This window comes from Dama dama, chromosome 27, assembly GCF_033118175.1.
Source record: "Dama dama isolate Ldn47 chromosome 27, ASM3311817v1, whole genome shotgun sequence".
Lineage (NCBI taxonomy): Eukaryota > Metazoa > Chordata > Mammalia > Artiodactyla > Cervidae > Dama > Dama dama.
Window position 1 is genome coordinate 37,650,001 of NC_083707.1, and position 12,877 is coordinate 37,662,877.

The 12,877-nt window shown below is 35.2% G+C and overlaps 1 protein-coding gene across 2 annotated transcripts in view; it reads left to right on the forward strand.

Moving 5' to 3' along the window:
* Positions 1-12,877, forward strand: part of SMCHD1 (structural maintenance of chromosomes flexible hinge domain containing 1) — a 122,877-nt gene that overhangs the window by 3,316 nt on the left and 106,684 nt on the right. For both annotated transcript variants that reach the window (XM_061131061.1, XM_061131062.1), the window contains exons 2-5: positions 7,983-8,058; positions 8,744-8,905; positions 11,995-12,077; positions 12,692-12,822. In XM_061131061.1, coding sequence (XP_060987044.1) covers positions 7,983-8,058; positions 8,744-8,905; positions 11,995-12,077; positions 12,692-12,822 — 452 coding nt within the window. The remainder of the gene's footprint in view (positions 1-7,982; positions 8,059-8,743; positions 8,906-11,994; positions 12,078-12,691; positions 12,823-12,877) is intronic.

A 12,877-nucleotide genomic window follows, 5' to 3' on the forward strand; every position in this document is an offset into this window, starting at 1 on the left:
CTCCATTTAAAAAAAATGAAACTCTAGTTGATTTACAATGTCGTGTTAGTTTCAGGTGTAAAGCACAGTGATTCAGTTACATATATAAATTTTTTCAGATTCTTTTCCCTTGTATACATAGGCCTATGTCTTTGTTTTCTTTGGTTTAGAATCTTAGAAGTCAAATTCCTGGATCAAAGGTCAGGAATATAAAAGCTCTTGATATGTATTTTTAAATTCTTTTTCAGAAAGGTTGTACTAATTTGCCCTTACTCTAGAAATAATTCTCTCATGTCAAAAGTGTCAGTAACTGTGTTACATGTATAGGGGAAGTGTATTAACCTCTTGTTGCGGAAGTGGTAACTCACTTTTGGAGATGATGACTCACCTAAGTCAAACAGATAGTACAAAAGTTAGAATTCAGATCCAGAACCCAAGTTCTTTTTGTTACATACCATTCAAATGATATTCTTTGTTATAGAACATATAGAACAAATATATCTGTTCCATTCCTTCAGTATTTTATTTTTTTATTTATTTATTTTTTCATTCCTTCATTATTTTAATAAGGAAAGTACTCCCTTTGATTAATTCTTTTCCTTCTCCCTCCTACTTTTTCCTGCTACAAAAGAGAAAGTTAACTTTAATTAGAAGGGAGAGGGAAGAACTAGTAAGAAAAAAATAGAAAGGGAGGCTTTTTTTTTTTTTTTTTTGAGAATTTAAAGCTAGATTATGCCACCTAATCCTGTAACTTTGTGTCCGTTACATACATGAAGAACTAAAATAAGTTCATAAGCAGTGAAACTGGGATCGGAATCCAGGTCTATCTGTTTGATTCTAAGGCTTGTTTTTGTTTTTAAACAATCTCCACAGGGCCCACACTATTTTCCATGTTAGAGGAGTAGGCAGATAGAGCACTAAATTAAAGTTTTTTATTAAAACTTAAATAAGTGTTTGTAGTGCTAGGAAGTATTATGGGTCCTAAACTGTTATATGGGGAAAAGCTCACTTTGTGGAAAAAAAAAAAAAGGAGGAGTCAAGAGGCAGGAATAGAAGGTGGATTTGACAGAAGCATTTAGACCTGTGATAAGCAGTTATTGATTCACCTGAACCCTTGTGACCTTATAAAATCAAAGATTAGAAAATAACTTATTTGGCTAGTTCTTAATATGCCCAGTCATTAAGTCCCATTTGTGCAAACCCTCCTCTCCACCCCTAATTTTGAGGAAATGCCTACTTTTTCTGATTGGTTCCACTATTCCTTGTTACCCTATTATAGCACTTGTTATAATATTGTACTTAAAAAAAATTGTCTCTGTTCCTGGAGGTTAGGAGCCTTATCTTATAGTTGGTTTATAGCTGTTTAGTTAAATGCATCAACCTCTTTCTTAAAAAATTTGTATATAGGGTATGTTGTGTTAAAAATTCCAAAAGATGAAAAGAAAAAAAGATAGATGTAGGAAAGAGTAGACTAGTAAGCTGAGAACTAATTAATGAAAGTTCATTTTATTAAAGCTTATACCAGTGCTGATCCAAGAAATCACCTTTGAGTTTCTTATAAGTAAAAACAAAGGCAAGATAATCAATACAAAACCCACAAAGTCTATAAAATAAAAATATTCCAGCTGCAAAGAATGCAAACCTTTGATTTGAGAAAAATTTCTCCCTAAATTCCTCACAAATCCTAATAAAATAGACAACATTCTTATAGATAGGAGAGGCTCTTCTTATTTTGTCTTTTAATGCAAGGTAGAGTCAGACATGATTTAGCAACTAAACAACAGCCCTTTGTGTTATTTAGGGTATTGCAACCTGCTTTTAACCAGTTACTACCCACATTTTTTTTTTTTTTTTTACCCACATTTTAAAAAAATTTATTTATTTTAATTGGAGGCTAATTACTTTACAATATTGTAGTGGTTTTTGCCATACATTGACATGAATCAGCCATGGGTGTACATGTGTTCCCCATCCTGAACCCCCCTCCCACCTCCCTCCCCATCCCTCAGGGTCATCCCAGTGCACCAGCCCCGAGCACTTGTCTCATGCATCCAACCTGGACTGGCAATCTGTTTCACACTTGATAATATACATGTTTCAATGCTATTCTCTCAAATCATCCCACCCTTGCCTTCTACAGAGTCCAAAAGTCTCTTCTTTACATCTGTGTCTCTTTTGCTGTCTCGCGTATGGGGTCGTCGTTATCATCTTTCTAAATTCCATATATATGTGTTAATACACTGTATTGGTGTTTTTCTTTCTTACTTTACTTCACTGTATAATAGGCTCCAGTTTCATCCACCTCATTAGAACTGATTCAAATGCATTCTTTTTAATAGCTGAGTAATATTCCATGGTGTATATGTACCACAGCTTTCTTATCCATTTGCCTGCTGATGGACATCTAGGTTGCTTTCATGTCCTGGCTATTGTAAACAGTGCTGCGATGAACATTGGGGTACACGTGTCTCTTTAAATTCTGGTTTCCTTGGTGTATATGCCCAGCAGTGGGATTGCTGGGTCATGTGGCAGTTCTATTTCCAGTGTTTTAAGGAATCTCCACACTGTTCTCCATAGTGGCTGTACTAGTTTGCATTCCCACCAACAGTTTAAGAGGGTTCCTTTTTCTCTGCATCCTCTCCAGCATTAATTGTATGTAGACTTTTTGATAGCAGCCATTCTGACCGGCGTGAGATGGTACATCATTGTGGTTTTGATTTGCATTTCTCTGATGATGAGTGATGTTGAGCATCTTTTCATGTGTTTGTTAGCCATCCGTATGTCTTTGGATAAATGTCTGTTTAGTTCTTTGGCCCATTTTTTGATCAACCACCCACATTTTTGTAGAGGTTTTTCACTTAAGTGTACTGTGGATATTCCTGGTTTTGGGGTGATTGAGGGACAGAGTGATCGGATATAATACCAAAGCACACATCAGTAAAGGCTAGTTTTTTGTTCAGAGATATACATTGAAGTATATAGCTTCTGATTGATCTAATCCATTAAACAAGTTTAAGGTATTTGAGGATTTTATGGTTTGCAGTTCATTAGCCCGTCATAAATATTTCTTCAGATTGGCTTTTGAGAGAAGTTGGGCAGCAATAGTTTGAACCTGACCTAAAGACATGGAGGGCCACTTCTTTATGTTACTCATTAAATAAAAATCCATATGCTTTAACTTGAACCCAGAAAAAGGTGGAGTTGAAGTGATCTTATAAAAATGAAACAGCCCAGTCAAAACTCTTGCCCAATATAGAATGTCATCCTGCTTTCATATAGAGAAGGGCAGACAAAATGTTTCTGTATTCAAGGCTATTTTGGTACTCATACAGGAAAGACTGTCAGTTAAGACAAATTTTTAGATTAAAAATATGGAGAGAGGAGGGTATGACATCTTGAGTAAAAGTGTAACGAATAATGTAAAAATAATTTGTGAAATACCAGAGCTATAAAATATTTAGCAAAGTTATGAATTTGAGAAATAATTTTGTGAAGTTATATATAAAGCAAAGAAAAAAGATACCTATGTATCTTGACTGAATAATAGAGCCATAGAGAGAGTATATGAAATACTTGTATATGCTTTTCAGATGTACATCAATCTTAACTCAATGTGACACCGTTTTTCAGTAATTATAAAAACACATGTTTTGTTCTATACGATATATAACCACATGATCTAACAGTTGGGATGTTGCAGAAATAAAGTAGTAAAGTACTGAAAAATAAAGACAGTTTTAATTATATAAAAACCTAATGAAGATGTGTGAAGACAGTTTTTATTTCTGTAAGCAAATAGAATCTTTTCTCCATCAGTGTATTGTCTATAGCTTCGTTTCTCTTGGGTGGAATTAGGTAGAGTATGAATATTTTTAACTTTACTATAGTATACCAAATTGCTTTTCAGTATGGTTTTATCCCTGTCCGCAATGTGTAAGTTCATTTTCCCTATATGGAGAGCTATACTTAATTTGTTTTTCCTTCAAAATATAGCTATCTTTTTTTTTTAAATAGAACTTTTATTTAAACTGAAATTAATAGTTGATTTAAAGTGTTAGTTTCAAGTGTATAGCAAACTGCTTCAGATGTACACAAACACAGATGTATATGTGTCTATTTGTGTTTATACACACACACAGACTCACACTTTTTTGGATTATTTTCCATTGTAGGTTATTATAAGGTAATTGAATATAGTTTCCTGTGTTGTACAGTATGTTCTTGTTCTTTATTTTATATATAGTAGTGTATATCTGGTTTTTGCTGTTCTTTGGCTCTGCAGTTTGCAGGATCTTTGTTCCCTAACCAGGGATTGAGCCCAGACCACCATAGTGAAAGCACTGAGTCCTAACCACTGGACTGCCAGGAAATTCCCTAGTGGTGTGTATCTGTTAATTCCAGACTCCTAATTTATCTCCCCCCTGCTTTGCCCCTTGGTAACTGTAAGTCATTTCCCATGTCTGTGAGTCTGTTTCTGTTTTGTAAATTATTTCATTTGTATCTTTTTTTTAAGATTCCACATATAATTGGCATCATGTGATGTTTGTCTTTCACTTACTTCATCTGATAATCTTTAGGTCTGTCCATGTTGCTGCAGATGGCATTATTTCATTCTTTTTTATGGCCAAGTAATACTCCGTTCTGTGTGTGTGTCTGTACATGTACACACAGTGCATCTTCTTTATCCTGTCATCTGCTGACGGACACTCAGGTTGCTGCATGTCTTGGTTATTGTAAATAGTGCTGCTATAAACATTGGGGTGCTTGTATCTTTTCGAAATAGAAATTTTGTCTTTTTCAAGTATATTCCCAGGAGTGGGATTGCTGGATCTTACAGTAACTTGTTAATTTTTAAAGGAACCTACATAATGGTTCTTTATAGTGGCTGTATCAGTTTATGTTCCCACCAACAGTATAGAAGGGTTCTCTTTTCTCCATGTAGACTTTCTGATGATGGTGGTTCTGACCAGTGTGAGATGATACTTCATTTTAGTTTTGATTTGTATTTGCCTGATGATTAGCGACATTGGGCATCTTTTCATGTTCCTGATGACTGTGTCTTTGGAGAACTGTCTTTTTAGGTCTTCTGCCCATTAAAAAAAATTTTTTTTTTTTTTAATACTGAGCTATATAAGCTGTTTGTATATTTTGGAGATTAATCCATTGTCCGGTACTTCGTTTGCAAATACATTTTCCTCTTCTGTGGATTGCCTGAATATTCATTGGAAGGACTGATGTTGAAGCTGAAACTCCAATACTTTGACCACCTGATGCGAAGAACTGACTCCTTTGAAAAGACCCTGATGCTGGCAGGAGAAAAAGGGGACGACAGGATGAGATGGTTGGATGGCATCACCAACTCAGTGGACATGAGTTGGAGTAAACTCCGGGAGTTGGCGATGGGCAGGGAGGCCTGACGTGTTGCAGTCCATGGGGTTGCAAAGAGACATGACTGAGTGACAAAACTGACTGACTGACTGAGATGATAATATGGTTTTTATTCTTCAGTTTGTTCATGTGATATATCACATTGATTGATTTGAGGATGCTGACAAATTCTTGCATCTCTGGATTAAATTCCATTTGACCATGTGTTATTCATTTAATGAGGGCCTATGCTTTGTATTATCAGGACTTAAGACTTTTTGCAAGCCTTATGGGAGTGATGTGTGCTGTGTGCTAAGTCACTTCAGTCGTATCCAACTTTTTGTGACCCTACGGACCATAGCCCGCCAGGCTCCTCTACCCATGGGATGCCCAGACAAGAATACTGGAGCAGGCTGCCATGTCCTCCAGTTTTAATTTCTCTGATAACTAGTGAAGATGAGCATCTTTTCATGTTTTCCAATTTTTCTCCTTTATGACTTGCATTTCTTGTGTACTTTCAGGAATGCTTTTCTCTGTCAATATTATTTCCGTATTTTTCCTCTACAATTTTGGATTAAAACACAGCTGCTTTAGTTCTCTTGGGGTTTATTTTCATGTATGTTGAGATGGGGATTTCTAATGTTTCTGTACCATTAACTGTCTCAATATTCTTCCTCACCAGTTTGTAATGTCGTTCCCCTAAAATGAACCTGCATATACTCATTATCCACATTCAACAGTTCTTAAGTATTTGCCATGTTCACTTCATTTTTGCCTTTTGAAGCATAGTCCAGGCCTTAGTTTACTTCACTCCTGTATACTTCAACATGCATTTTATTATCACACTATCAAAATTAACATTTTAATGGTATTATCTAACAGTTAATTCCATGCTTAGATTTGTTTGTCTCAAAAATGTCTTTTTATGGTTGGTTTGTTTAATCAGGGTCCTTGTATTGAACTTGGTTTTTTGTTTCTTAATTTCTTTTAAAATTTAGAGCATTTTAGCAAAATACCTTCCCCCAGTCTTTTTTGTTTTTCCTAACATTGACTTGTTGAAGAAATCAAGTTGGTTTGTCTCTCATATTCCACATTCTGGATTTGTCTATTCCTTTATGGTGTAATTTAGCTTGTTCTAACTCCACATACTCCATAAACTAGAAGTTATTTTTACAGACTTAAGATTTAGGCTCAGCTTCTCTGGGGTGGGGGAGAAGATGCTTCATAGGTGGTGTTGGTACTTCATATCATATCACGTCTGAAGGCACTTAATGTATGGCTATTTGACCCACTCTGTTTCTTACCACTGTTAAGTGGTAAGATCGAGCGAGTGGGATTCAAGTGGGTTCAGCTGGCTTCCTTCGTAATAAAGTTTTAATTTAATGGTTCATTCATTGATAGTGCTGTTCTGATTGCCATTCCTCCATTTATTAACACATTCTCTGCCTCTAATTGATGAGGCAAAAGAACAACTTTGCTTCATCAATTAGAGATACATAGTTACCCTGAAGTCTGATTGGTACAAGAAAGCAGGATGAATGGTCTACTTTCCCTTTAATTTGTTGGTGTTCAGAGTAGGGAGTTGGTTTTCAGTTAGTTTCAATAGTGACCAATAGGGTTTTTAGATCAGTATTGAAGACTTGAGTATCATTAGTTTAGATTTTTTTTAGTAATCGTCTGTGTAAAGTTGGTTTAAATTAACTAGTTCATCATTACCTGAAATAGAAGTTAAATCTTTTAACTGTGTGTTGCCCTATTGTTTGATTTTGGAAAGAGGGTGTGTTTTTTAATTTTAATGACATGTAATATTTTAATGAAAACATTAACTCATTTTTCTAATTCTTATATTTGCTTTGTTGTGAAATTTCAGGTTTTCATGTGTTTTTTTGGTCATTTACTTTTTCCCGTCCTTTTATTGTTCATGGTTTTTCCCTCTTTGTTGACTTTCATCTTGATTTATGAAGGCTTTTTTCTCTGAAGGATGTTAGCACTTGTTTTGTGTTGCAGTTTACTCCCCTAATTTATAATTTGCCTTAATTTTTTAAAGTTACACTTTTGGAAGAGGTTATAATAGATACAGAGGTTCTTTATACAGACATCCTGCATAGCCTGGCAGTCTTTGTATCAGTCTTGTAAAGTATTAACCTCTATTTTCGTTTAGTAATTTTCGTTTCTGTTTTTACATATTTAAGTATTTTAATATATATGAACATAAGTGTTAATGCTTTGCTCCAAATAAGTTTACTTTATATATTGACACAAAATAATATGTCTTTTGTCTGAGAGCTCTGCTGATGTTAAACACTTTCAAAATGTTCACTGTTCTTAGGTGACATAAAATAGCAGAAAAATCTACCTTGTTAAGCAAGTAGGTAATTTATAGATAGATTTGTGGTTAATTATGCAAAGGCAAAATTTTAAAATGTTAAAACATATTTCTCAGAAAAATGTAGTACTAATTGTTATAATATATATATTGTATATTTATTGTATACTATATTGTATATTTATATATACATAAAAATATAATTGTGTATATATAATATCCTTATCAGTATTTTCATATTTTTGTAAACTTGACTAGTGCATTTATTTCCTTTCTATAATAATTGATTTTATTCTGTTATTTTCGGTAGACACTTGGCATTTCACCTGGAGAGAAATTTGTCATTACAACAACAAGTAGGAAAGAAATTACCAGTGATAACTTTGGTAAGCAACGTTGCATTTATGCTTTTATATTTAATATGTTCTAGTACATTATAAGGTAATAACTATTTTATTACATAGATAAGCATCAAAAACTATCGATATTTTTGTTTACTTTGTTGAAATGGGGGAGGAAACTGGCTCTACACATCTACTTTGTCCAGAGCTCATACTTTTCAAGCATGGTTATAAGAAAAGAGTTATCACTTACGGCTACAAAAGATGAGACCTTGCTCAACATCCAGCCACAGGTCTTCTTCATGGACCCTTAAGAGCTACTTCTCCTGACCAACTTGGATTCTTCCATTATCTTTTTCTACCCGGTTACATTCTAAGACGCGCCAATTTTTCATGCTTGATTCCTTTTTGGATTTAATAATTCTTCCCATTCATATTGATAACCACTTTAATTAGTTCCTCATTTGATTTTCTGTGACAGTTTGACTTAAGAATTGAGTGTTTCAGATGAGTGGAAGTATTTGGACCTATTCCACTGATATTCTTAACACAGCGCGACTGATTATAGATCAGACCAATGTGTGGGGATTTGCCTGTATGATTTTTTTTTTTTTTTTGCCTGTATGATTTTTAAAGTCATTTCATAGATATAATTCATATATTTAAAATTATAAATTCATTGTGTTTTAGATGCTGGCTTAGCACTTAAGATGTTACCTCTTGATTTCAGATGAAACTGTTAAAGATGGAGTCACTCTATACCTGCTACAGTCAGTCAATCAGTTACTGCTAACAGCTACTAAAGAACGAATTGACTTCCTACCTCACTATGACACATTGGTTAAAAGTGGCATGTATGAATATTATGCAAGTGAAGGACAAAATCCTTTACGTAAGTATTCCATTTGTACTGATTGTGATAAACTGTCACTCACCTTTATTCCCTTGATCAGACTTTTTAAAAGTTCTTTCATTCTACTTTATTCAAAGACTATGATCAGTTCTTGTGAACCTCCTTACTTCATCTCTTCATCACAATATATTTCCTTTTCTACCTAAGTCATCTTACATCAAAGTAAAGATACCTCTCCTTTAAAACTAACATAAAATGAGAATTCATTCCTTTTCAACTCATAAGAGATGGTGTCCTTACACATCTACCTCCTGTACACTCTCCTTTCCTGTTATTCTTCCTAGCTTCCTAAACTCTTCTCCCAGTTGAGAAGATATTTGTTATACCTTGCACATTTTTTGTAGCTGAACCGCACAACTAAGTGGTTTGTGTTCTTTATTGTTTCTTTATCATTTCTTCCCACCTTTACTATTAGACAGTTTTTGTCCTACCTTGGATTATTTTGATTTAGAGAATCTCTTCCATCTGGACTCTGCAAAAGTGTTCAGGTATTCATTATAAACTTTCTTTTTTTTGACCATGTGGCTTGCGGAGTCTCACTTCCCTGACCAGGGATTGAACCTGGACCTTGACAGTGAAAGCCTGGAATCCTAGCCACTAGGTCACCAGGGAGCTCCCTGTAAATTTTCTTTCTATTAAAAAAAATTTACTTTTGGCTGCACTGGATCTTCATTGTGGCATATGGGCTTAGTTGCCTCACAGCATGTGGTATCTTCCCAGACTAGGATCAAATCTGTGTCCCCTGTGTTAGCAGATGGATTCTCAACCACTGAACCACCAGGGAGGTCCCCTGTAAACTTAGTTACTAAATTTTTTTTCATTGTATATGCATTAGAATTGGTATAAAATTAGAAAACATAGATAAACAAAAACAACACAAAGAATATTCCTATCTCTACCACCCAGATGTAACCACCACCAACACTTTGGTGTTTATTGTTTCAGACCTTTTCATATATATATATATATATATATATATATATATTTTTTTTTTTTGGTATTATATGGTGCATACTTTATTTTTTTCCCTTTTGTTGTGCCACACAGCTTATGGGATCTTAGTTTCCCAACCAGGGATTGAACTCAGGCCCTTGACCGTGAAAGCCCAGAGTCTGAACTACTGGACTGCCAGGGAATTCCTCATGCATTCTTTTTAAATCAATCTTAATTTAAAATGTAATGAACATCTTTAACATGTATGTCAATATATATTTATTTTAGGGCTTACACAGTATTTAGATAACATAATTTATTTGAATACTATACTGTTGTTTTTGGGACTAAAGTCCCAAACAACAACAACTGTTGCTTTGGGGTAAAGAATCTGCCTGCAGTGCAAGAGACCCACATGACGCTAGTGATAAAGAACCTGCCTGCTGGTGCAGGAGACGTAAGAGACATGGGGGTTCAGTCTCTGGGTCAGGAGGATCCTCTGGAGAAGTGTATGGCAACCCACTCCAGTATTCTTGTCTGGAGAGTCCCAGGAACAGAGGAACCTGGTGGTTTACAGCCCATGGGTTCTCAAAGAGTCTTGCACGACTGAGCAACTTAGTGCACAGACAGCTACATACATACTGCTGTTACTAGACAGTCAGGTTATTTCAGGTTTTTTTTTTAATTGTTGCAAATGACTGAGTATTCTCGTGACTAATTCTTCTTGTACTTCCTTACCTTGACTGCTGCTGGTTCTGTCACTGCTCTCAGCTGCAGAGCCAGACACTGTGTCAAGTGCTTTATGAGCATTTTCTCATCTGATCCTTAATCCTGTGTGTTAGCTAACATTAGGTAATGACCTTATTTTGTAGAAGTAACTGAGATAGCCACAGTTTTACTCTTTCCATTAAGCGTGGTCTGTTCTAGCTGTGCATCACCTCTACTCATTATTGAGCTTGGTACAATGGTAGGACATCACACCTAAAACTGAATTTTTCTGTCCTTCCATCTGAATTTTCCCTTTATGGAAAAAGAGGACCATTTTTCCAGTCTTCTAGAACAAGCACTCAAAGCCACCTTGAATTTCTTTTTCTTGCTCCTTTTATATCTAATCAGATACTAAATTCTACTCATTTTTTCCTTTGAAATTTCCCTTAACTCTTTTTCGTCCCATTTCCTACAGTGTCCCTACTTCTCCATTATCTAGTTAATACCCTTCACCAGATCTTTATACATATCTGATTTGTGATGACTACTTTCCAACTAGTTTATAAACAGAGCCATCCCCTACATGTTTAGCATTTGGAAGTGCTTGCTGGAATGCTACTTTGTGGGTTAATTACAGCTTAAGTTGAGTTACGCTTCGGTGAAAGAGACGTTAATTTAGCATGCCAACCCTTTTAATTAAGGAGATAAAAGTGGGAAGTAGTTTGGATACTAACCCTGGAGAAAGGAGAATGTTAGAAATAGCGCTGCTGCTGCTGCCAAGTCGCTTCAGTCGTGTCTGACTCTCTGCGACCCCATAGACGACAGCCCACCAGGCTCTACCATCCCTGGGATTCTCCAGGCAAGAATAGTGCTGAACCACTGATAAACTGAAAGTCAGGCTGGTTGTATAGTAGGAAATTAAGAGCAGTTTTGTGTCAGTTAAGCAGATACATTCTGCCATTTCACAAGTTGGTGTTGCGAGATACCTGTATTTAGATTAGCCCTTAATAGACACTTTTATATTTGTTCCATATCCCTAAATGTGCTTACTTTTGACTTGTGCATGATGTAAGTACGTACTACAGACTATTATTTGATTTTATGGTTATGGTCTTCTGTTTGTCTCTTATGTGTGTATGTCTGTCTTTCGATTATAAACTCCTTGAAGCCAGGAATCATGGCTGGCTCACTCGTGCTGTGTAGTGCCATACAAGTACTCGTTGGTGACTGCTTTTTTTATGCTGTTGGTGACTGATGATGCCTTATTATGTTTGTGTCATTAGGATCAGGATAATACTTTAATTTTAGCTCTTTGGAAAATAAAAGTGATGGCTTAAGGTACTTCAGAGTTCCTTCTACTTCGAACTTTTATATGATGTATTTAGGAGGGAAAACTTAAGCAGTAATGTTTTCTCACTCTCTTCCAGCATTTGCTCTTGCAGAATTAATTGACAATTCTTTGTCTGCTACTTCTCGTAACACTGGTGTTAGAAGAATACAGATCAAATTGGTAAGAAAATAATACTCTAAGTCAAATTAACTTGTGTTTTTATGGAAGTACTGCACGTTTATTGGAAAAAAATTAAAATATAAACTAAAAGTAGAAATAATTATCTGATGTCTCATTAAAATTTTTTCACTTGCCCTTTTCCTATGCATATATGTATACATGTATGTGTGATCATAGTGTACGTTTTGTTTGTGATCTTCTATTTTCCCTTAGAAGTAGATTGTAAACATTGCCTTATCATGGCTATTCTGCAGTGTAGTACACCACTGATGCAATTTGGTTTATTTAGTGTAATATAAATTATGTAATCAGTCTATGGCTGTTGAACATTTAGATTTGTTTCCCTTTGTTTTTGCCATTGTAAGCAGTGCTGATATCAGGAGCACCCTTATAGATCTTTGTACACATCTCTGACTAATTCTCAAGCTACATTCTGAGAAATGGAATTTCTAGGTTAAAGGACATGAAGAATTATAAGGCCTTTGGTTCATATAGCTGGAGTGCCTTTTAGAAAGTTGTATGAGTGAGCCCAATGAATCACATTTTTTATATTGAACTTTGCATGTTTTTAATACTGATATGACTTTTCCTGTCTTTTTGAACTTATTTCATAGCATTTTGATGAAACACAAGGAAAACCTGCCGTTGCAGTGATAGATAATGGAAGAGGAATGACCTCTAAACAGCTTAACAACTGGGCCGTGTATAGGTTGTCAAAATTTACAAGGCAAGGTGACTTTGAAAGGTTAGAGAACCTTACTCACTTTTTTATGGGCAGCTGGGTGTTTTAATAAGGAGAA